Source organism: Eublepharis macularius, chromosome 12 (genome assembly GCF_028583425.1).
Source record: "Eublepharis macularius isolate TG4126 chromosome 12, MPM_Emac_v1.0, whole genome shotgun sequence".
Lineage (NCBI taxonomy): Eukaryota > Metazoa > Chordata > Lepidosauria > Squamata > Eublepharidae > Eublepharis > Eublepharis macularius.
In genome coordinates, this window is record NC_072801.1 from 1,285,002 (window position 1) to 1,309,073 (window position 24,072).

At 50.7% G+C, this 24,072-nt stretch overlaps 1 protein-coding gene across 4 annotated transcripts in view; it reads right to left on the reverse strand.

The window, feature by feature from the left end:
* Positions 1-9,041: 9,041 nt before the first annotated feature.
* The window catches only part of TNRC6A (trinucleotide repeat containing adaptor 6A), a 42,988-nt gene continuing 27,957 nt past the window's right edge, over positions 9,042-24,072 (reverse strand). The window contains exons 12-25 of one of the 4 annotated variants that reach the window (XM_054992373.1): positions 23,835-23,977; positions 22,982-23,131; positions 20,036-20,167; positions 19,494-19,622; positions 19,312-19,386; positions 16,581-16,749; positions 15,211-15,342; positions 14,415-14,573; positions 13,265-13,405; positions 12,802-12,909; positions 12,458-12,676; positions 12,137-12,210; positions 11,910-12,049; positions 9,042-11,548 (exon numbers count right to left, since the gene is read on the reverse strand). In XM_054992373.1, coding sequence (XP_054848348.1) covers positions 11,143-11,548; positions 11,910-12,049; positions 12,137-12,210; positions 12,458-12,676; positions 12,802-12,909; positions 13,265-13,405; positions 14,415-14,573; positions 15,211-15,342; positions 16,581-16,749; positions 19,312-19,386; positions 19,494-19,622; positions 20,036-20,167; positions 22,982-23,131; positions 23,835-23,977 — 2,177 coding nt within the window. In that variant the 3' untranslated portion in view covers positions 9,042-11,142. Of the gene's footprint in view, positions 11,549-11,909; positions 12,050-12,136; positions 12,211-12,457; positions 12,677-12,801; positions 12,910-13,264; positions 13,406-14,414; positions 14,574-15,210; positions 15,346-16,580; positions 16,750-19,311; positions 19,387-19,493; positions 19,623-20,035; positions 20,168-22,981; positions 23,132-23,834; positions 23,978-24,072 lie in introns of all 4 variants that reach the window. The other 3 variants (XM_054992372.1, XM_054992375.1, XM_054992374.1) reach the window with 3 other exon arrangements.

Below are 24,072 nucleotides of genomic sequence, written 5' to 3' on the forward strand. Positions count from 1 at the left end.
CCCCTGGACCTGCATGCTGAGCTCTTCTGCCCTACTAACCACAGGTGTGTTGTGGGGGAGGATGGCAATGCCACCTGCACCTGTGTGCCAGTGGCAGTGCTGCAGAAACCAGGGCCTCTGCAGCCACACAGCCAACCACAAACCCATCTACCTGCTCCATGGAACTTGCATGGGAGAGCTTTCTGCCACTGCCAAGAACCTACCTTCCTCCCTGGGCCTCCAGGGCAGCAATTTCTGCGTCTTGTGCGTGTGCCGCGACTATAAAATGACCCAGCAGGGCCTGTTGGCCGTGGCATGCAGGCTGCTCCTGAGCTTGGGCTTGATGAGGGCTGCCATGACTGGCCTGGTGGTATGTAAGGTCCAGGCACTGCTGGTAGAGTCCAGAGCAGATTAGACCCAACGCAGGCAAGCAGCTACCTGTACCAGGGGCAGGGGTTGGGGGCATTCTGGTAGGGTGGGCTGGACAGAGCAGGCCCTCTTCATTCCTTCATTGGTTGGTTACTGGGCAGGTCATAAAGGAACACTCCCTGGGAGAAGATCCAGAGGAGTTAGCCGTGTTAGTCTGTAGTAGCAAAATCAAAAAGAGTCCAGTAGCACCTTTAAGACTAACCAATTTTATTATAGCATAAGCTTTCGAGAATCAAGTTCTCTTCGTCAGATGCCTGATCAAAACTGGGCAGATACAGAAGAGGAGGGGGAAAGAGAGAGAAAAAAGGGAGGGGGCATAAATCACAAGAAGGCAGAATGCAATTAGCATGGAGGCTATCAAAACATTCCTTTGCTTGGAAATGTAAACATTTCCTGGGAGAAGAGAGCCTTAACCCCCCCCCCCCCCCGCTGGCCCAGGAAGAGGCATTTCCTTCAGGGAGATTTGCATTCCAGGGAACAGACAACAGCCAGCTCTTGGCCAAAGGCCAGTGGAAAACTGGATGGGGATGTTACGCCTCCTCTTTCCTTGCAGCTTTTCTAAGCTTGCCTTTCTGAGTGGTCGGTCCCCTGGCACCCTCTCCTGGGGCTCCCTTGCGGAGGGGGTGCTGCAAGCTACTCGGTGTGGTTTCACTTCCCCAATCTCAGCCCCAGGAGGTGGGGGTGCGCCTTGGTGCTGGCTTATGTGCCCCTGGGGTGCCTCTGCTCACCGTGCCCCTCTCTTGCAGCAATCACTGCTTATGCTGGCTGGATAATGTGTTGGCCCACTACTAGACAGAGCCCTGGTGGACCTTGGTCATCTCCTTGGAAAACCTGGCCTTCAGCCTCTTGGGAGGCTTTTCTGTGCTTGCAGACTCTGCTCTCCCCCCCCCCCCCCAATGCTGTGGCTGCCCTGATGACCACAAACCTTCCCAGGTGGGGGTAATCAAGCCTAGGTAACTAGAATCTGGCACAGCGTGTTCAGGATGAAATGCGCCACATCCTGTCCCCTGCTGAGGCCCAATCCTGCCTTAGAGAGGAAAAGCCCAGGTGCTGGAGAACAGAGGAAGCAAAAAAAAAAATGTCTAGCCTGAAAAAATAGCCCGGGACTAGGCTGAGCCCTACAGGGGAGATTAGAGAAAACAAGCCAGCAAAATGGTTCTATCAGCAACTGAGGAGGGAAGGAAAGGGTTAATGCAAGGAGCCCTGACTTTCAAGGAAGGCGGCCCAGGAGCAACCCCCCTTCACAGGACATGCCTCATGACTGGGCCCCACTCCATTCAACCTCCCAGGATGTAGCGGTGTGTTCTGGAAACAGGCAGGCCAAAGCTACCAGCGCCCATGTTCAGGGTTCTGGCCCAGAGAGCGAGTTCCATTTTATTATCAGCACTCTGTTGAGGCCAGCAGCAAGGTCACTTCATCAAACCCCTGGCTCAAGGGAAAGCATGAGGCAGCTGCCTGAATTCTGCTTGGAAAAACAGAGTTGCGCTTACCGTAACTGCTGTTCATTGATGTCTTCTGTGCAGGCACACATGCAAGCACGCGCAGGCCTGCCGACTGGGACATTTTTTCTAGCTAAAAGTCCACTAGGGGGCGCTCACCTGCCGAGTGCGCATTTCCCGCCGAACACAACATCCGGCCACGGCGCCCCCCTCACCCTGTTTCTCCTATGCCGCCGAACCCCCTGCAATAGCACCAGGAGGAACATAGCGGGGTAGGAGGGAGGGTTTGTGTGCCTGCACAGAAGACATCAATGAACAGCAGTTACGGTAAGCGCAACTCTGTTTTCATTGTCTGTCTGCTGTGCAGTCCCACATGGGAGACTCACAAGCCCCTTACCTTGGAGGTGGGCGTGTTCCTCAAACAAAAATTGATTGGAGAACAGCCTGACCAACTGCTGCCTCTTTTCGCTCCAAAGTACCCAGGGCGTAATGTCTGGTGAATGTCTCCGAGGAGGACCAGGTGGCTGCCCTGCAGATGTCACGAAGTGGAATCCCTCTCAGGAATGCCGCCGGTGAGGCCTGTGCCCTTCTTGAATGAGCTTTGACCTCCAAAGGGCAAGGTAGGTTAGCCTGTAAATAACAAGTCTTAACAGCCATAGTGACCCACCTGGGTAACAACTGAGGAGTGGCCGCTTTCCCTTTCCTAGGGCCAGCATAACACACAAATAACTGTTGTACCCTCCTGAACTGACTAGTCCTCTGGAGGTAATCGCCCTACAAACATCTAACGAGTGTAGAGCCCTTTCTGCGTTGTCTACTGGAGAGGGAAAAAATACAGGTAGAATAATGTCCTGAAGCGTGAAACTGAGAAGAAACTTTGGGTTGAAACTGAAGGTCCGGTCTAAGGACCACTTTATTTTGGTGAACCTTGAGAAAAGGAGGGTCGTGCCAAAGGGATGCCAGTTCACTAACCCTACGGGCTGAGGTAATCGCTATTAAAAACGATACCTTGAAAGAGAGAAACTTTAACTCGCAAGAAGCTAAAGGCTCAAACGGGGCCTTCATTAGCTCTTCCAACACTAATCTAAGGGACCATTGTGGTACAATGGTTGCACTGATATAGATAAAAGCACATGACAATAATCAATACTGAGCAATACTAGGCCAAGCACTTGTATTCTAGATGGACATTCAGACATTGCATGAACCGTCTGTGTGTTTTTGCTATGTTAGGTAATTCTAACAGGTGTGCTTTAATCTTCTGAGAGTTAATTAAAATAGTGGACTCTATTGAGATTAATGTTCCTCTATCAGACATTCAACCAATAGTGATCTCTCAACTTAACTTTTTCTGACACTTCTCAGAGATTTATAGTTTTGTTTTGCAAGTTTGAGTATAACGTGATTTTTACTAATTGGAAGGTTATACAATAGAAACTATGAATATTCAGTGAAGCATCAGACCAATTATTGTTTGTGCTATCACATGAATAGACCTTAGATATTTGCATATGATGACTTATAAAATTGCAAACTCAGATAGAATGGCAGAGCTCTGATGGAAGAAATCTCTTGAGAGAATTTAGGTGAGAACTTATTTTTTACCTATGCATTTCATATAAACTTTGATTATGTTAAACTTGGAATTTATTAAGAAATGTTAGCAAACTTATTTCTTATTGCCTTTCTGTGTTCTGTTTTTATAGAATTTCTATTAATAACCATTTATATTTTGATTACTTGCTTCATTAAAAAACTAGGGTGTATTTTCAATAAAGTGAAATAAACTCTAGACAGGTGTCTAGAGTTGCAAAGCAATATTGAACCCTATATAAATAAATGTACTGATAAACAGGTGGTTCAAAGAACTTATCTGTTTGACAGGTCTGACAACTAATTGCTGAAAGCTTTCCAAGAGAAAAGATACATCTTCCTTTTGGCTAGTAGAAGCTTAGTTTCAGACACGGGCAAAAGCTCGTTACACAATTTCTCTAACAGGAGGAAACATATTCTGTAATCCCTTAAGAAAAGTCTTAAGACAAACTATGAGAAAAAACAGTCTTCCCATCTACCCTGGGATGAACGCTGAGATGGCTGCCAAATAAACCTTTGCTGAGGAATTGGACAGCCCCTCATCCTTCAGAGTTAGTAAGAAATCAAAAATGGTGCCAAGTTGGCAAGTCCAAACATCCAACCCCTTAGTAGAGGCCCAATTTTCAAAACGCTTCCACTTGGCAGCGTAAGACCTGCGGGTATTAACCCTTCTAGCATTAGTCAAAATTTCTGTCACTCTTTCAGACAGTCCTATCGACCCAGAATAAGCCAAGCTGTTAGCCTCAGTCTGGGTAGATCGTGATATAGGAAGGATCCTTCTGTCGGACAGGAGATCTGGGTCCTGCCTGAACTGATAAGAGGATCCTCGTGACAGCTGCATCACCAGATGGAGCCAGGGCTGACGAGGCCAAAAAGGAGTCACCAAAACCACGTAAGTTCCGTCCTGTTGAATCTTGTGGAGAGTCTTGGCGATCAATGGGAGCGGAGGGAATGCATAAAAGAGGTGCCCTGTCCAGATGACCTGGAAGGCGTCTCCCAGAGAACGGCGTCCCAGGCCTCCCCTGGAACAAAACTGTGGAGCTTTCTTGTTGATTTCTGAGGTGAACAGGTCTACCTTGGGAAAACCCCAAGTCAAGAACACCTTGCGTAAATGGGAATCTGCGATTGTCCACTCATAATTGTCGGAGGCCAGACAGCTCAACTTCTCTGCAATCACGTTCGACTTGCCGGGAATGTCAACTGTCTGTATGACAATGTTCCTGTCCAGGGCCCACTCCCAAATCTGCATTGCTTCATTGCAGAGAGCCCGAGAAGTGGTGCCCCCTGCTTGTTCAAATAAAACATGGCTTTTCAATTGTCTGTTAGGATTTGAACCGTCTTGTGCTGTAGGGTATCTGCAAATGCGATAAGGGCAAAACGTATGGCCTTTAATTCTAACAGGTTTATGTGGCGTTCCCTATCCTGGTGAATCCAGGTGCCATGTGCTCTTAGGGGGCCACACTCATAAATTGCCATCATGGAGCCACCAACCCAGGGAACGAATTACCCTCCGGGGAATAGGGTATTTCTTGTCCTGACCTCCTAGCTGGAAATCATGTACTGACAGGAACCAAAGTTGAAGTGACTGCATATGCAGTCTACCCATAGGGGTTACAGCTGTGGCCAAAGCCATAAGGCCCAATAACGCCTGTATAGCAACTGCAGACTGAAAATGACATCTAGAGAAGAAACCTACTAAGCGTTTAATACGCAAGGCTCGTTCAGGTGGCAAAAAACCCTTGTTTGACACACCATCCTGTATCATGCCTATAAAGCGGGCTTTCTGTGAAGGAATGAGGACTGACTTTTGAAAGTTCACTAATAATCCCAGACGGGAGCACACGTGCACCACAACTCCTATCTGCCCCAGGAGTAATTCAGCAGAAGGGGCTGTAAGAAGTCAGTCATCTAAATAAGGATAGACTGAACAGCCCTGCCTTCTAAGAAAAGCCACCACTGCGGCCATGCACTTGGTGAAAACCCTGGGAGCGGTGGATAATCCAAAGGGCAGGACCTGGTATTGGAAGATCTTTCCATTTACAGATAAAACTAAGGAACTTTCTATGTTCTGGGTGTATGGAAATATGAAAGTACGCATCCTTAAGGTCCAGGACAGCGAACCACATATTTTCGGGCATCAATTGAAGGACCGTAGCAAGCATAAGCATCTGAAACTGTTTTAACACGTACAAATCTATTCAGACATCTTAAGTCCAGGATAGGACGTGTTCCACCATCTTTCTTGTCAACTACAAACATTCTAGAGTAAAAACCCAGAGGGGATTCACCCTGTGGAACCTCCAGGACAGCTCCCTTCTGTTGTAAGGCCAACACAGCAGTGTGGAGCTTCTGCGAGGGGGTATAGAGAGAAAAATCAGGTAGAGACAACTCTGAATAATCTTCAAATTCAATTTTATATCCAAACTTTATAACATTTAACACCCAACTATCAACTTGAATATCAACCCAGTATCGAGCAAACTCAGCTAATCTGTCCCCAAACATGACAGATTGATCAGCAGCTAGTCAAAATTGCTTGGACTGGTTAGCAGGCTCTTTATTAACCGGGCTCTGTTGATTCTGATGAGGGTGGTGGTTGGGCTTCCGCCGCTGATAAGAGCCGGACTGGTGCTGAGGTTGCCTGTAAGAGACATAGGGAGGATACGGCTGGTATCTCTGATGCTTGCCTTGGTAGTATTGGGAAGGGCGATATGGAGGACGGTTGTAGGGGGGTGGCTTAGAATGAAGAACCCCATACAAGCGCGCTGTCAGGCGATTCTTGCGCGTTTGTGACAAATATTCATCTGTCTTGCTTGAAAATAGGGTTTTCCCTTCAAAAGGCAAATCCTCCACCTTATTTGTTGTCTCAGGTGGTAAAGCAGTTGTGCGGAGCCAGGCATGTCTCTGGAGCACAATAGAGGAAGCCAGTGCTCTGGCAGAGGTCTCCAGGGTGTTGTGACCCGCGCTTATCTGCTGTCTGGATAGTCGCAGACTTCTTCCATAATCACCTTGGCAAGGACCCATTGGTCATCAGGGAGCTTGTCCAGAAAGATGGCAATTCGGTTCCATAGAAAGATCTGATAGGCTCCCATGATAGATGAATAGTTTGCTATCTTGAGTGCCAGGGCAGCAGAAGAGTAGATCTTCTTCCCCAAGGAATCTAACTTTCTGCTTTCTTTGTCTGCAGGTACAGCCTGGGAATCTTGTCTCCGACGGGTCTGCATTTCCTCAGTCACAAGCGAGGGTGGAGGAGGATGGGAGAAAAGGTAGGTGCACACATCATCCCTGGTCTTATAGAGCGTTTCCAACTTGCGAGAAGTAGGGTGAATGGAAGCAGGTTTCTCGCACACTGAGGTGATAACCTCCTCCAAACCTTCTATGATTGGGAAGGCAATAGTGGCCAGATTGCCCGAGTAAATATATTGCAAAAAATCTTATCTTTAGGTTTGGGGTTGACTGCCGAAATCTCAATTTCCAACGAACGGGCCATTCTCAGCATCTGCTCAGCATACAGACGAAAGTCCTCATTAGGAGATATCCTGCCAGAGCCAATAATGATCTCATCCAGAGAAGGATCTGATGGAGGACTAGGGCTCTGATCACGACCTGCCTCCGAGTAATGGTAAGAAGTCTCGTGAGCTGGAGATCCATAGCAGGAGTAATCACTAACGGGTAACTCCCAATCCTCCCGAACCAAGGCCGCCGCATAGGTCTGGCGAAGTCTCCAGTATTCGGAACCATATCTGCTTGAACCTCGATGGTAAGAGAAGTGAGGAGGTAGATCCTCATCAGAAAAACGGTTCCGCCCAGTACGCGTAGGGGAGCCCGACCACGGGACCTCACAGAGTTCCCCTTCATCTAAGGAAGAGTGACAAGAGGGAGATCTAATCCGAGGTGATGGAGTTTTGGGTCTGTCCCAACTCTGATCAGTCTGGACAGCAGTCGAGTGCTTATGTTTTGACTTCTTTTTGGCTTTCTTCGCCAGTGGTTCCACCTGCTCCACTCCTCCCTCACACTCCCGAGCCTTCGGATCCACAGTCTTCGGATCCGAGGGCAAGGTCTTCGGATCCGAACTCCTCGGATCAGAGCAAGTAGACTCCGTTAAGGCGTGCACAGCACACCCTGACTCCGAGAATTTCAGATCCGAAGTCCTCGGATCCCCCTTCTTCGGATCTGACTTGGAAGGCATAGGTGGATCCGAGGTGCCTTTCTGGCTCGAGGTCGGAGTCGACGGAGACTTGGGCCGAGGAGTGCGGATCCGAGTTGAATCCAAAGGCCCCCGAATGGGCAGGCCCCAATTTCCGCTCGATGTTTTCTCCATCATGCTCGGATCCGAGGGAGCGGCTTCCCGGGTCCGCATGGGGGAAGCGGATCTAGCGGCAGATGATGCGCTCCGCGCCGATTTCCCACTCACCAAGGGTGGCTTAGATGGGGCTTCAGAACCATTAGTTGCCAGCATGGCCCTCTTCCACAGCATAGCCTGGAGCCTAGCGGCCCGCTCAGCCCTGGCCTTTGGTGTAAATTTCTGGCAATGTTCGCACTTGGAGACATTGTGTGTTTCGCCAAGGCACTCCAGACATACTGAATGACCATCTGTCTTGGTCATCTTCATTGAGCAAGTAGAGCAGCACTTGAACAGTGCTTTGTCAGACATAATGCCTGATTAGATCTCACCACAATGAAAGGAACTCCTTCTGCTCTTTCTCTTGCAGCGGACGAGCTAGATGTTCACCGGTCGGCGGCAAAGAAGAAACTGAGGGTGAGGGGGCGCCGCAGCTGGATGTTGTGTTCGGCGGGAAATGCTGCACATGCACACTCAGCAGGTGAGCGCCCCCTAGTGGACTTTTAGCTAGAAAAAATTTCCCAGTTGGCAGGCCTGCGTGTGCGCAGTCCCATGTGGGACTGCACAGAAGATGGACAATGAACCTCCAGTTACACCACCAAAGAGGAACACAGTGTGTAGAAATAAAAAGACTAGATGGCATCACACTGTATAATTTGTAATGGGATAGGATACATCACAATTAAATTAAAAGTGTAATTATTAGAACAATATACATTAGTGTGTGTTAAATATATATCTGAAAGTAGTCCATCACAATGCAGCACTAAACAAAGACAGAAATCTGGTATATTGTCTTTTTTGATGTCTTTACTAGAAGCAAAATGGGAACCCAAATAGATTTACCAGCAGTAGATACTGTAAAATGTTTCCTGCCCATTACGTTACACTGTGTGAAAATTTCCTGTGATAGACCACCCTCCCTCTCATTTGCCAAAACATAAAATCTCCCCCTCCCCCCCGGGGTAATCTAAGACCATCCAATCTCATCTGGCCCTCTGAAGCAGCGGTGGGGCAGCCTAAGAGCCAACTCCCCCCATTCCTTTCCTGTTTCTGGGGGGGGGGGGGCTCCTTTCCTACATCCGGCCATCTTCAGTACCATTCTCTGTGCCTGTCCCCAAAGTGCAGAGATGAGAACTGGCCTCTAGCAGAGGTGGGGGCAAACAGACCTTACTTCCTTGCCCCAGTCCATCTCCGACCCCCATGTCCACCTGCTCCTTTCTAGCTTCATGCCTTGCTTCTCTCTTCTACAGCACAAAGGCTTGCAACTTGACTCCTATTGCCACACCAATCTGGAGTGAAGCTGGACAGCCTGAATCCTTACCCCCAGGCTTCGTGTCCAAAACCAGCCACATTTTATGTCCGCATCGCAAACTCAGAGACGGAGTGCCCAGCTTGAGGAGGGGGAGTGAGGCAAAGTCTGAGGACCAGCCCTCAGGAAACTCTTCTGGTGGGACTCCTAAGGGCAGCTGTGGCTGGAACACCCATTTCAGACAAGCCCTGGTGGAGCCCAGCACCTGGCTCCAACAGGGAGAGGCCAAATCCTGGGAGTTGGGTGCAGGCAGCTACCAGAAAGAAAAAGGGGACTAGTTCCAAGTGAGCCCTGGCCCTAGAGCAGCCAGGGTTTCTTGTACATAACTGAGTCTCAAGTAACAAGAAAGCATCACTTTTCCCCCCACCTGCTTCTCTCTCTTTACAAGTGTCCTTCTGTGATCTGAGCTACCCCAAAAGTGGGGACAGGCAGAACTGCAAGCCTTCGTTGTCTGTGTGTAAAACCCAACAAGACACATACAACAGCAATGGGAAGGGAGGGGGAGAAGGAAGTCACAGTCACACAATTCTATGGTAAGCAGCCCAAAGTATCATGATTTATTAATAGCTGGAGAAACTTCATACTTCCAAACACAGCCCAACTGTACATTTCACAATCGCCCCTGTTTGTAAACAGTTAAAAAGCCACTGACTTCTTTAGCATCTTCAGACACAACAGCTAAGAATCAAGGCAATGAAATGAGTCTTTCAGTACAATTAAAATTTTTATCCTTGTTTAGTCTTTCTTTTGCCTTCCCAGCTAAACAAGCAACAAGTAATAGAATACCATTTGTGGCAAAAGAAATGGGAGGGGAGAGGACGATTTTAACACTTTCACAAGAAAAATAGTTTCAAGAACCGTTTCGACATTTAAAATTTTATACAACACAATTCTGTAAGCCCAGGACCTTTGTTATAGTCTGCATAGTTACTCAATTCGGCTTTAAGGTTAAACACTGAACAAACTTGCAAAGGTGGGGAAGGAATCAAGAATGTCAGAGGCCAAGCCCACCCACCCCCCACCCACCCCCCAGCATTGGAAAGCAGGACAGGTTGAGTGATTTGAAGCAATTTTTGGCAGAAGAAAGTTTTACTGAGCAAATCGTAAGATCAGTGCTAAATGTTCTTTTCCTATAAGGAACTATAGGAGTTGGACTGGGACCTTGGTTTTCCTGAGAGCCACGCTCTGTGAATCAGGAAGCGAGGAGAGGCTACGCACACACGCACACAACATGGCCACCACGAACTGCTCGGGATTCCCAGAGAGAAAGAAGCATCTCGATCAGCCCTGCTTCTGTTGGTGTCATTTTTAAAAAATATTTTTTAAAGGGAAGGAAGAGTAAACATTGTTTCTCAAAAAAACCCACCACAATTTCTGTAAACAAGGCAGTGCCCCCAACACAGGAGCCCCTTCCCTACCCCCACAGAAAATAAAAAACCCCAGAAGCCTATTGAAAGTGCAGAACCTGCCAGGGGCACCAGGCTGGGTTCCAAGTCTTGGCTGCATCCTGGCTTTGCCCATCCTCCTCGTCCTTGGTCAGGTACTTGATTGTGGCTGGGCGGGCTTCCAGGCACTGTGGAGCAACCCCCTGGCCCTGACATCAGCAGCCAGGAAATGCTGCATGCAAACAGCCGCTGCCTCATCACAATATTGCCAGGCAGGAAGCAGGCCGAGTCTGTGCAGAGCGACAACGGCTCAAACACGAGTATGATCAGCAAACAGCACAAATGGAACCAATTCAAAGGAAAACCACACGACAGACACACGTACACGCAAAGCAAGCTGACTCTGGGGAGGCTTGTGAAACTGCCAAAAGCACTAGCTGGGAGTCTCCATCCATAACTTTTTTCACATTATAGAATTGGCCTGCATGATTCAAGTATTCCAACTGGCATGTTTGAGGGTAACACAAAATTGGGAAAATGTGCACAAAAGTAACTGTTTCCACAGGTGACCCCTGAAGAGACAGGTGGTCTGGGATTGGGGGGGGGGGGGCGGGTTGAGTCCAAATTCAGTGCTGCTTCCTTGCAGCTTCTGAGGTCACAGTTTCATTCGCTGAAGGAGGAAAGAGGGTTACATGGACTCCCCCCTGCCCCCAGGTGGTCCACAGAGAGGAATGCATTGAGTGGAGAGGGGCTGCCCACGCCCTGGCTGTCGCTGCTGCCCAGGGAGCCCCCCCAGAGGCTGGAGGAATAGTTAGTGCTCCCCCAGAGGGAGGTGGCAGGGAGCTCCCCACTACTGGCTCCTGGCAGCCCTGCACCATTCCAGTGATTGCTCAGGTCGCTGCGGCTGGGGAAAGCATGGGAGCCATCCATGGGCGCCAGCCGGCTCTGGCTGGTGCCCAGGGCTTGCCAGGTTGGGGAGGGGGTCAGAGACTGGCCTTGTGCAAAGAAGCGGCTGATCTCCTCTTCGCTGGCAAACTCGGCAAGGATTGTAGTGTTCCCCAAGACACACCTGTGCAGGGAAAGCAGTCCAGCAGAAGGGTCAGAAGGGGCCGGGCCACATGAGGAAAGCCACTCTGCTTCCTCTTCTCCAAGGTGCTCACTCCAGCCAAAGGACTGGGTTGGGGGGGGGGTGTCCACCATCTCCCCTCCAGGTCCAAGTTCAGTTGTGCTACAGCACAGAGCACAGAACTCTCAAGCAAGTATTTCAAAGGATGCCCTTCTACAATTCTTTAAAAAATGGCTCTGTGCCCCCCATCTTCCTCCTTTTATGGAGAGGGATGCAGGCAAGTCCCCTCACCAGACACCTCTCGTGTGCCTGTGCTTCTGCTCAAGGGAAGCAGGGCCCTCCCCCCTCGGCTACGTGCACTCACATGTGAAGGGACTTCTGCGCCTTCACCGCCTCTTCCTTCGAACTGTAGCGGACCAAGGCGTTGCCGTGGGGGAGGTTCAGGTGGAACGTGATCAGAGGCCCGTGCTGCATGCACAACGTCCGCAGAGTGGATCCGTCAATCTGGGGAGGGAGCAACACACGTTGCGGCATGCACGCTACTGACAGGAGGGGCCTGAGAAGCCCCAGGGAGGGCGAGGCCCCACTCACCTGTGGCGTCAGATTTTTCAGGATGAGACAGCAGCTGGTTACTCTCCCTGAGCTGTTATCAGCCCAGTGGGAACCTACGAGAGACCAAGAGACTGTGGCAGGCTCTGCTCCACAAAGTCAGGCTGCAGGGATGCCTCCCCACAGCGCCCCAGGGGCCAGACTCTTCCTAGACTTCAATGGAGCCACACTCAGAGTTCTGTTGGAGGGAGGGTCCAGGCAAGTCTCTGCAGATTCCTTGCTTAGAAAGAAAAGGCTGGACTCCCACGAAAATCCTGCCTAGCCTGCGCCAAGCAGTAAGTGGGATGCAGGCAAAGCTCTTACCAGGGGTGTATCTGACCTCGGGATTGCTCCAGCTGGCCCCCAGTCGCAGGGAGTTGTCCCAGGTGGACAAAGGCAGCTTCTGCCCGGTTAGCCCCGGTGGCGGGCGTGGCGGGGCAGAGATGCCCTTGGGGGGCAAAGGAACCTTCCACAGCTCATGAGCCAGAGAGGTGTTGGTCATGGAAGCAGGGGACCACGTGGATTTGGAGTCACTGTTTCTGGCTGGGGAGTGGAAGGAGGAGGCAAAACATGGACGGCAAGGTGAGACGAGGAGGGGTGAAACGGAAGCAGCCAGTAATGCAAATGGGTGGGGGGAGCAGATGATGGGGATGAAGGGCAGCTCCCACCTGAAGTGCTTTGTGCTGTACTGCTGAGGGAAACATTGTAGTTGGAGGCACGAACGGATGACCAGGCACTAGTCGAAGGCAGCACGGTGTTCAGAGATGAGGATGACCCTGCCAGGAAGGAAGCGGCTCTGCGTTGGCAGCTCAGGCTGCTGCGATCCTGGCCCTTCTGAGGCCCCAGCACAAGGGGAGCTCGCCTTGCAGGTGCTCTGCACAGGCCACCAAGGGAGCCTGGGCGCTTCTCAAGCCCTCCCTCGGAATGCAGCCCTCCTTGCCCCCTCCACCCGCCAAACCAAGCACCAGCGCGGCCACTCCGCTGCGGACTCTGGCTGCTAAGACTGGGTTCCTTTCCGCTGAGTGAGGGTGTGCGCAGAGCTTCTTAAAGCTGGGTCTCCCAAACACATCCCACCCAACCCCTCTGGTTTCTCCTCCACACTGCCAGCAGAAGCTGCCTCGGAAGACATACCAGTGCTCCTGTCCCTGAGGTGGTCAGCCTCCCGCACAGTGTGAATGGACAGATTGTTTGTGACGCTGCCGGGAGTGATGTAGGGGTCAGTTTCAGGGTCGATGTTTGGATAACCTTTCCAGGGCTCACCAGGCCGGAACTCTAGAATTACCAAAATAACGATTAGGAGGCCAGGTCTGGTACGGTGGGCTCCCCATCTCCCTCTCCCCAGAGGCTTAGACTTCAGGGCAAGATGGACAATCACGCCCAACTCCCTGGAGCCATATTATTTCAAACAGCGGGGTGGGGTGGGGGTGGGGGACACACGCTGGTCGGTCCCGGTGAGTTCCAGGGGTGACGGCTGCAGCAGGCAGGCAAAGGCCTCGTGGAACAGCAGCAGCCACTGAACCCGTCTTGGTTCCAAAGTGCAGCCGCCAGGAGGGAACGAAGGGCTGGCTGTCCAAGAGGCAGCAAAGGCCTCTCAGAGTGCGGGCAGTCAGAAGAGACCCCCCCCCCTCTCGGGCCCTATCAGCCAGGAATCTAATTTCCCTCTCTGGAGGGCAAGGCATTGGAATGGGGGAAGGCAGAGCAGCTCCAGAGGCCTGGAGGACACCAGCTCTATGGACACAGGAGCGAGAAGGTCTGGCTTGGGCATGAGGAAAACACGGCCTGGATCCGGCAGGGGCTTTCTGTCCTTGGCATCCCTCTGGATTGCCTTTCCTGGCTAGATGCCAGGGGCACCAATCCTGCCTAGAAGACACACCAGGGAATTCCAGCTCTGTTCCTTGACATTTATGCTGCCCCCCCACCCCCCACACACAATCCAGCCTGGTCCCAGGCAAGTTTTGCAGGCAGAAATACCAGGGGAGAAACAAGTCCCCCCTCCCCTGCGAGGGCCCCGGCCAGCTACAGACACATCTCACAGGGCTCCTCTTCATTGGCTCTTGGTGTTAAGAGTCGGCCAAGCAGCAGGGACCACCTCTGAGGCCCAAAAAGCTGTCAGTGATCCCCCCCCCAGCACGTCATCATCACATCAGACTTGGAGAACTCCCCACCCCCTGCAAGGCAACTCCCTGTTTTTCTCCTGCCCCCCAAGGAAAGGAAAGGGGGCTGGCTGCCAGCACAGCCTCCAGTGCTCACAACCCCCCCTCCCCGCCCTGCAGAAACTCACCTGGTGGCCAATTGACACTGCTAGAACCATTAGGCGATTTGGCACGTGGCCAACCATCCCCAATCGAGCCCGGAGGACTGGCTGGCGAATTACTGCTATTCAGGAAGTCATACGGGACAAAGGGGGTTTCCTCCAGCCTGAAGCCACTCGAAATAGCACCTGTGGAGGGCAGGAAAGAAGGCCAACTGCCGGGTCTCTGAATCAGGTTGCACCCAAACCCCTCCCTGTGCCACAAAGCCCTCCCCTTCCCATGGGGGCAAGGGAAAGTCTTCCTACAGCACTCCAAAGGGGACTGGCAGTTCCCCACGTGTATCTGCATGGGCAGAATTTGGCACCTGGGGCACCCCTTCGCCAAGCTTCCACTTCCAGCAAAGACATTTCCTGGCCCCCAGAACCAGGCGAGCAGCACCGGCAAGGGATGTGCCTTTAGCATTTCGCCCCCTCGTGGTCTCCAGCCCCCAGCCATTCATGGGCCACTCCCAATCTACATGTCCCGTTCTTTGCAAAACCACAAATACTTCACAACGATGTTGGTTTCTACAAGAAGTCTCAATTTCAGAGCAAAGCATCCCAAACAAGCAACCTTTCAAGCAGTGATTCAATTTCCAGGATTTAGATACACGTCTTCATGAAATCCTTCCCAGCTATTCTGAAACTATTCACAGCTATTCTATAATTTACATGTTTTCACCACCTGTCTGTTTTTTTTTAAAAAACAGACTACATGCTATTCACGTAACTTTGAATGGATCTGCACAAAGTGGCAGAGAGGTTTTTGGGGGGCCCTCAAACCTACCATTTTTGCTGACATTTTGATCCAGAGACGTATTAGCAGAAATGCTATCCACAGTCGTCCATTTCCTTAGCCGGGACTGTGGCTCTTTAATACTGCTCACATCCACGTTTACATTCAAGTTGGAGTTCAGTCCTGCTATTGAGAAGGAAACGAACATAGGAGCTGTCTTCTCTGACTCCCAATTCTTCCCACCAAGGTCCCCTCCCTCCCTCCCTCCCAAGGAAATCATTCAGCCTGCACAAGATCCCACTTCCTGGACTTCAACTGATTAACATCAGTTTCCAGTGTGGAAATCTGTGCTTGTGGCTGCCAATTAATGTCACAGTGAAAACGGTGTTGGAAATAGCAATGTCTGGTGTACTGCAGTAGCAAGAAGGAAGAAGAGCCTTCTATGCAGGGGGCAGCAAGGATCACTTAGTCAGGACAGTGAGGGCAGCACCTCTCTTGTTTCCTGGGGGTCATTTCCTTGTCTTGTCTCCTAGTGGGCTAAACAGGGCAATATCCTGCTTCTTCTCTCTCCTGCCACACTTCTTCTCTCTCTCTGCAAGATGTAGTCAGATAGCTAGGATCTATCTCTCCCCTTTACTCTCAAGTACGTAATTTCCTCAAATAAACTTTCTGCCTCTTTAATCAGCACAGCGTAACTTCACTGCATTATTTGCACTCAGCTATCAAACGGCAATGCAGAGAAGGCTTGTGGTGTTCAAACTCAAATATCCTCAACAGACAGTGTATCCTTCTAAGCTGCGCAAAGACTCCTTTTCTCAAAAGAAATCTCTTGAGTTTTGACTCCTCTGAAGAACTAGGTCACTCCATGAGGCGGCCTCCCTGCCAAGGTCTAGGCCTGCCCCAGTCACTGGCTTTGGTAGCAGTGCAAATCATGGGCACCTTCTTTCCTGTAACAGGGAAGCGGATAAGGGAGCGGCAAGACAGCCAGGCCCCATCTTACACACCGCCGCTTTCTGGGCTGGGTCCCTCACTGCCCACCAGTTCGTGACAGCAGCAGCAGGATGACCCAGATTGTTCCTGGGACCAGATCTCCAAGCAACGGACTCAGTGAAAGAAGCCTCCTCTCGGCAGGCATACCACAGAGTATGTGTGTGTGTGTGTGTGTGTGTGTTGTGGCACAAATCCCACCCCATGCCTCAACGCCTGCCATGTAATTTGAGCCCAGGCCCAAGCACTCCTCTTTCTTGAGGTCCAAGATCTGAGCTGGAGCTGACAGGCAAAAAGGAACACGAGGAAGGGAGAGCAAGGAGCCAGGGGAACATTAACCACGGTGCCAGGCAGTGGGCCTTCTGGATCAGCCAGACTGTTCTTGGCTGCCCAGCCAGGTCCTCCTCAGGGGCCGCTGCTGAGTCCAGACCCACCAAGAGGGAAGCTGCTGCTGAAGGGACTGCTCTGCGCCGACCCTTTTTGCAGCTCGCTCTCCAGGAAAGACTTCAAGGCAGGTGGCTGGAGCTGCTGCTGCTGCTGCTGCTGCTTCAGGAACAAGCCGGGATCCAACTGGCATGGCTGCTGCAGGCCCAGGGAGCGGTTCTTCAAGGCACAGAGAGAGAGGGGTGGGGGGGAAGTGAGAACAAAGGGCACAGGGAAGGCTGTGTAACACCAGAGGCCCCTGGGGTGGCTTCAGCAGTGCTCGGCTAGTTGAAAACACTCTCAGGCCAGTTTGCCACCCACTAACTGCACCCACGCTGTGAGAGCACACGGAAGCCAGCACGCACGCATGCATACATATACACACGCACAACACTGTACTGCGGCTGACGGAATAATGTTTGCCTGCAAACAAAGGAACTTGGTCAGTCATAGCTCTGCATCAAAAAGAAATGCCCATTTCCAATTTCCTTCACAGACCTGAGTGGACGCCCACATCTAAGGGACTAGAAACCAGTATTGACAAGAATAAGTATCATATTTATTTTAAGTATTTTTTTTCATGCAATATACATCTAATAAGTTATATAAAGTGATTTAGTGCATACAATATCAAAAGCAAAATATACAAGAATAATTCATATACAAGATTCATAAATAGATAGCGGGAAATAACATTCAACAATAGACGGCCAGTGAACAAATAGTATTTACAGTCACTTCTTCCAAAGTATTTTCTTGAAGTCTCAAAATGGAGATGCCAAAGAGAGCCAAAACAGGCCCTTGAAAAATTGTGGTGAACCCCTGCACCTCTCCAGAGGAAACTTGTAATAATGATGCTCTCATCTTATTAGATATCGTTTGGACGGAACAAGGAAGACGGCAGATACCAAGGATCGAAGACCCTTTTGAAGCTAAGACTCACCCACGCTGACGCCTTGTAAATTTCAAGCGGCAGCCCGACGCTCCTCACATTGGCCCTTTAATCCTTGGTATCTGCCGTCTTCCTTGTTCCGTCCAAACGGTATCTAATAAGATGAGAGCATCATTATTACAAGTTTCCTCTGGAGAGGTGCAGGGGTTCACCACAATTTTTCAAGGGCCTGTTTTGGCTCTCTTTGGCATCTCCATTTTGAGACCAAGAAAATACTTTGGAAGAAGTGACTGTAAATACTATTTGTTCACTGGCCGTCTATCGTTGAATGTTATTTCCCGCTATCTATTTATGAATCTTGCATATGAATTATTCTTGTATATTTTGCTTTTGATATTGTATGCACTACGTCACTTTATATAACTTATTAGATGTGTACTGCATGAAAAAAATACTTAAAATATTTATGATACTTATTGTCAATACTGGTTCCTAGTCCCGTAGATGTGGGTCTCCACTCAGGTCTGTAGAGTCTTGTCTCTAAGGGTGCTTCTCTTTTTTCTTTTGTATACATTTCCAATTACCAGCTAGCAAAGGAACAAGGACTTCATTTCCTGCCCAACAAAAACATCCCTACAAACAAAAATCTCTGCACCTTTACAATGCCTGATTTTATGCCACAGAGTTGTGTGGCAACTGTGCTAACTCACAGATCACTCACAATTCTTTGCCCCACACACCACTGTGACCATGTCATGTCCTTCCCTGCTCCCGGCCAACCAGGTATACTCTTTCTCTCTCTCAGGTATGGTGCCCTTTCCATGCAAGCTGCGGTAGGGAAAGTGCATGCTCTAACCTCTCTCCCCACAACCTAGCAAGTTAGGATGTGGGGACCTCTTCTTGTGTGCCACCACCCTGGGAGTCCTTCCTTGTGCCCGGGCAATTGCACACGTGCCCCGAGAAGGATTCTGGTAGCCCTGGCTTTTCAGTCAGGCAAGTAGGAAAGAATTGTTGCAAAAAGTCTCTCCTGACTAATTTTATTTACTACAGCCACAACACAAAGAAAAATGCAGGTAAATTTTAAAGGTAACAAGCTAAGGAAAATAAAAGACAACAAGTCCTAGCTAAAAAGGACTTAAGAGTTTGCTGGACATCTGCCCCATCGGGACGGATGGGTGGGATCTTTCTCTCTCTCTCTCTCTCTCTCTCTCACACACACACACACACACAGCAGCCTTTGAGTAGGCATCCCACATGGGCTCTCAGACAAGGTACTCAATCTGCTCTTACGGTTCTGGACCCCAAGAGGCCGGGAACTCCTTTTGGCCCAATCCTAAGGTGATCACAGATCAAACAGCACTTCCTTTTTGACACAAGGATGTGTTGGAGCCGAGAACTGTCCCTCTCCCATGTCAGGCACCATAAAAGTGACAGCTAGCTTTTCTCTCCATGACAGCGTTCATATCACACAGTGGAAGAAACAGCAAATAATGTCAAAGATCCTCTAATAGAGACAGGACAATGTACACCACATACACACACACTTTCACACACATTTCTGCCTCCCACCAGCTCATGCATGCAAAAAACAGTCCTGTACACAGTGTGTGTGTGTGTGTGTGTGTTCTCTACCATTCAGATGTGGCCCTCTTAGCAGCTAACCATTTCCCGAGACAGTTTCACAGAAGCCTTTGCATGTTATGGTAAGAAGATTGGAACTAATAGTTCCAAGGCCCAGACCGCCCCCCTCCCCCCCCCCCAAAAAAAACTATTAAGGAAAGAGACCGGTTGTTTCTTTCACGTGCAGCTTTCTTCCAGCTTGAAAATAAAACACGAAGCAAAAATGGTACCTGCTGCTCCTGCTGACGGCCACCAACAGGCGCGTTTCTCTGAGTCTGGACCTTCCTCTGCTGGGCCAGGAAGCGCTGTGAAGGAGCAGCCCCCCCGGCGTCAGAGAATGAGGGGGGGGGGGTCAGGAGTGCAGCTGGGGGGGGCGGGGGGCGGGGCAGAGACGTGAAACTGCTCCACTTACTTGTAACTGGGAGATCTGGGAAAGCTGGTTTAACTGGGAGAGTTGGTTCAACATGGCTACCTGCTGTGGGCTGAAGAGTGGGTTCAGCCCCCCGTTGTTTGGTGCATACTTCAGCAGGGAGACCGGAGCCTGCACAGCAGAGAAGGCAAGACAAGAGGTCCCCTCTCAGACACACCGCTCTGCCCTTGGGGAGCAGGGAGGGGACCCCAGGGGCCTGGATCTTCAATGGGGGAGGAGGCAGGGCATCCTCCCGCTGCTACATTTGGCCCTGAAAAGCACCACGTCGCAGGCTGGGTTGACGTTTCCTGGGCAGAGAGTTTCAGGATTTCCATCATTTGAGGAGGAGGAGGAGGCGGCAGGAACAGCCCCAAGACCCTGCCTAGCTGGCCTTGGGGGAGAGCGGAGAGGCTGAAGGAGGAAAGCACCTCAACGGACGGAGAAGAGGGCCCGGGCCAGGCGTTCAGGAACATCCGCCACATGCCAAGAGAAAGCTCTCCCTCTCCCTCACACACACACACACACACACACACACACACTCCTACCTGAGGGGAGAGCAAGGGTGGAGGCACTTGAGCACGTGGACTAGGCTGAGAGGAGTTCGGAGGCTGTGCTGCCGGTGGTGGCAGACCGCGGGACTGTGCAGCGGGGTTCCCAAAGGTGCTAGCGTGGCCATTCTGGAGAAAGGAAGGAAGCAATCAAGGCAGCTGAGCAGCGCGAAAAGGACAAGCAGGTCGCTGAGCATATCCCTACAACTCCACGACGCAGCAGCTCACCGAAGCCACCACAGCCCAGCAAGGACTTGAACCCAAGTCTCTCACACCTATCCCCTGAATCTCACTGCCACCCTGAATTTGTCTCCCCCAGTGACTAAGCCTCCTTGCTATGACAGGATGGGGAGACTGGCCCGTATTTTGCCTACGCCAAGGACATCCATTGTTAACAGAGAAGCATCTCGAGAGCACAGCTGGGCAAAGGAAAGCCGCCCGTCCTGGGGCTCCAAGATGCGCCCCCCCCCTTGGCACAGAAGAGGCCCCTGCCCCTCTCTTCACCTGAGCTGAGCTGGCAACCCAGACCTCCATACATCCAGACTGCACAATGGCCTATGTCTAGAGGTGTGCGGTCTGGGTCCAGGACTTGGGGGAAAAGCTAAAGTTGGCTTTCCTGAACCAAATCAGAGAATCCTGGATCCGGTCCAGGGACCTGCATCAAGACTCCCAGACAAATCCGGGTCAGTCCAGGAAACTTGGCTCCTTCTTGGGCTTCTGCATTTTTTTCCAAGAGGGGAGGGGCGAGGAGGGAAGGGGGAGTGAAGCAAAGGTAGCGAGGAGGGGGAGTGAGACAAGGAGGGGGGAGTAAGTGGCCCGTCCGTGCAGGAGCAACCCTGTCTGCCTGGCGCCTGTGAGTGACACTGCTTCGTTTGGGCTCAGTTGCAGCAACGTCCCGTGCTTCAGTATGGTTTGGGTGGAAGTCGCTGTCTTGACACGATTCTCTAGTCTGAGGTTGGTCCCCTTGTTTCACTTTGGTTCTGGAGGGATTGGTCCCTTTGCTCCACTTTGGTTCTGCTGGGCTTTCTCTTGGCTGAGCTTGCATTTGGAGTGTGCTCTGGACAGAGGCAGCCTTGCTCCTGGGTGTTCCTGCCTGGAAGCCAGCTTGGAAACTTTCCCACCACAGGAAACAATGGAGAGGGGCTGGGCGACGTGCTCAGGGGGCACTTGGGTTGGGGGGGGGGCATCTGTTTGGTTTCTTGGGCTTTCTGTGTGCTGAGCTTGCATTTGGGTCATGGCAGCCTTGCCCCAGTACGTTTCTGTAACAGGAGTCAGTGTTGACTCTTTTCCCCAGAAGAAACAATGGAGCGTGGCTAGGGGCACCTGGTTCAGAGGCTCACAGAACTGGACCCCAAGGTCCAAACCTCCTGACATTTTGGACTGTCTTTATAAGACAGTCAGGAGCAGGTTCCCCGCAAATTTGGTGGAGTTTTCTTGAAAAATGACCTGCTCCCTCCCGGTTAGTTTTCCTCTTAGAAAATAATGACCAAATAAATTTGTGGTTCTCCAATCTTATCAAACCAGATTGGAGAATTTTACCCTGTTCTCACCCCCCCCCACCTGCCCCCGGAACCCAGATCTGGATTTCTATTGTTGCTTTTTTCCTGGTGATATCCCTGTCTGTGTCCACAACTGTATGCTGAACAAGCAAGACACAACTAGGGGCCTGTGGCAGGGGAGGGAAAATTGGGGGGAGGGGTCTTCTATTCCCCCCTGAAGACTTTGGGAAACTTTGGGGACCACTGGAGAAAACCCCTCATACTGAAAAGGTATAAAACATTTTCAATAATGATAATTTAAATATAAATAATTTTGGCAACACTTAATATGCTGTAATGTGTTTAAGGATAATACATTGTAGAGTTCAGCGTTTTCAATGTTATAAAGTTTAGCTTAGTGTCTAAACATGCTGGTAGTCCTACATATTCTGACTCTGAGTTACTGATCAAAATAATACACTTTCTGTTTACTACAGAATTTGTTTTCTACTTCCTACTTTTATTTTTTCCTACCTCTCAGACGGCAAAAATTAAAGATACATCTGTTATGGTGCCACAGGGTTTCAACTATTTCTCAAATTGTGGGTATACTTGCAATTTTTTTTTATACAAAACTTAAATTCCATAAATATACCAAACATTATAACATTATATGCTAGCCAAGTTACAAATGATGCATTTTATGTTGCTCAATCAGCAAAAGTAGTTTTGGTTTGATAGGAAAGTTAAGTATGGCATATATTTCAATTTGTCCCAAAGTTTCAATCCCCCCACCCCATGGCTTCAATATTTCCAGGGAAGAAATTCCAGAAATGTTTCACCTCTAGACACACCTGGAGCCTTGTGGTGAGGCTGGCACTACGGAGACACCAACTCTTCAGCAATGGAGGAGTTGAGTAGTTAGCGAAAGAAGCCAAAGAAGATGGATAGCTCGGCACGTGAAAGAAAGAGGGACTGAAACAAGACGGGGCCAAGTGGGGACTCGGGCTGCTTGCTAGTGCCATGCAACAAAGCGAAAGGGAAGGGACGAGGGCGGAATTTCCAAGGGCTGCTGTACATTTGTCTTTTGCAAAGCCGGTCTGCATGCAGGGTCCGGGAGGCAGAGAGTCCACCAGGAAGCAGCTAGCTGGTGCATATGGCCAGCTGGACTTCTCACCACGGGAAAAGGGCCCAAAGGTTGAAACGCTGACTGCTGAGGCTTGGTGAAGCACATTCCCAGGGGGCCTGGCTCTCACCTGGGGTCTCAATCCACAGCTCCGCAGCTGCTTTGTACAAGTAGCCTGGTTCCCACAAGAGACTGTACCCGGAAGCGCTTGTGCCTCAGCCAGCACCCTGTTGGGATCAGGCCCCACCGCCCATTATGCCAGTAGCCCAAGAGAGCATATAAAAGCAAACAAATGCATGGAAGTACCACAGAAGGGAAGGAAGAAGTTCACAGCCTTACCTGTCGAACAGAATTCAAGTTTTGCATGCCCAGCCCGGTGAGGGAGCCGAGGGCCTGATTAGGTAGTGCACTGTGTGGCAGGGGAGGCTTCATGTTCTGACTGGACATAAACTGCATGTTTGGAGGATCATCTGCTACAAGAAGGCCATCCTGGCCATGCAGACAAGTTGGAGGAGCAACAGAGAGCCGGTGAAGCAGGGCGAGGAGGGCAGAAGGGAAGAAAGAGGCAGAGGACAGGAGAGAGGAGTTAGGAACCCTCCCAAGGTATGACAGCTTTCAGCAAAACAGCTCCGGGAGCACAGCAGGGGCCTTGACTGGTCAACCCAATTCACCACTGCGCCAAGCATAAAACCGGTACAGGAGGACTTTAACATGCCCTGATCGGAGAGAAGAGAGGCAGGAATTCACCTCCAAAGCAGCTGAAAGCAAACGAGATCAGATGCTCCTGCTGGAGTTAATTAGGAAGGCCTTTATGCTCAGAGGCATATGCTTCCTCCCCACGCTCACTGAATTTCCTCCTAGAGACACAGGGGCTTTTCTGGCTTATGCACGGGAGACAGATTCTGTGGGAAAGCAAGTGCGGCGAGCATTCCTTTGGCTGAACAAACATGTTTAGCAGGAGGAGACTGACTCGCCTTTGAAGAGAACTGACCTTTGGATCCCCCTGACTCTCCTCTCAGCAATGACAGTGAAGAACTTACAGGGCTGCCGGACAGTGCTGATTCCGCCCAAGCCCGAAGTAAGAATCCAAATGGCTCACAGCCAGAAGAGCAAGAATTTGGGGGTGAGCCAGTAATAATCCCCAGCTGTTCTTCAGGGGCCAGCAGGCACCTCCCCTGCCCCACCCACACACCTTATCCAAGTAAGGACTTCGATCCACGGAAGACTCTTTGGCAATCTGAGGACGGGAGCAAGGAACTTTCCCCACCACTCGGCTGTAATCGCCAGCGGCCAGGCTGTGCTTCTCCATCTCCATTCGTTTGTCTGGCAAGACTCCTGGGAAGGCAGAAGACCACCCTCAGGGCAGCTGCAACGAAGCGGTCCTTGCTCCCAACCCCACCCCACCCCACCCCCTCGGCTGCAGAGGAGAC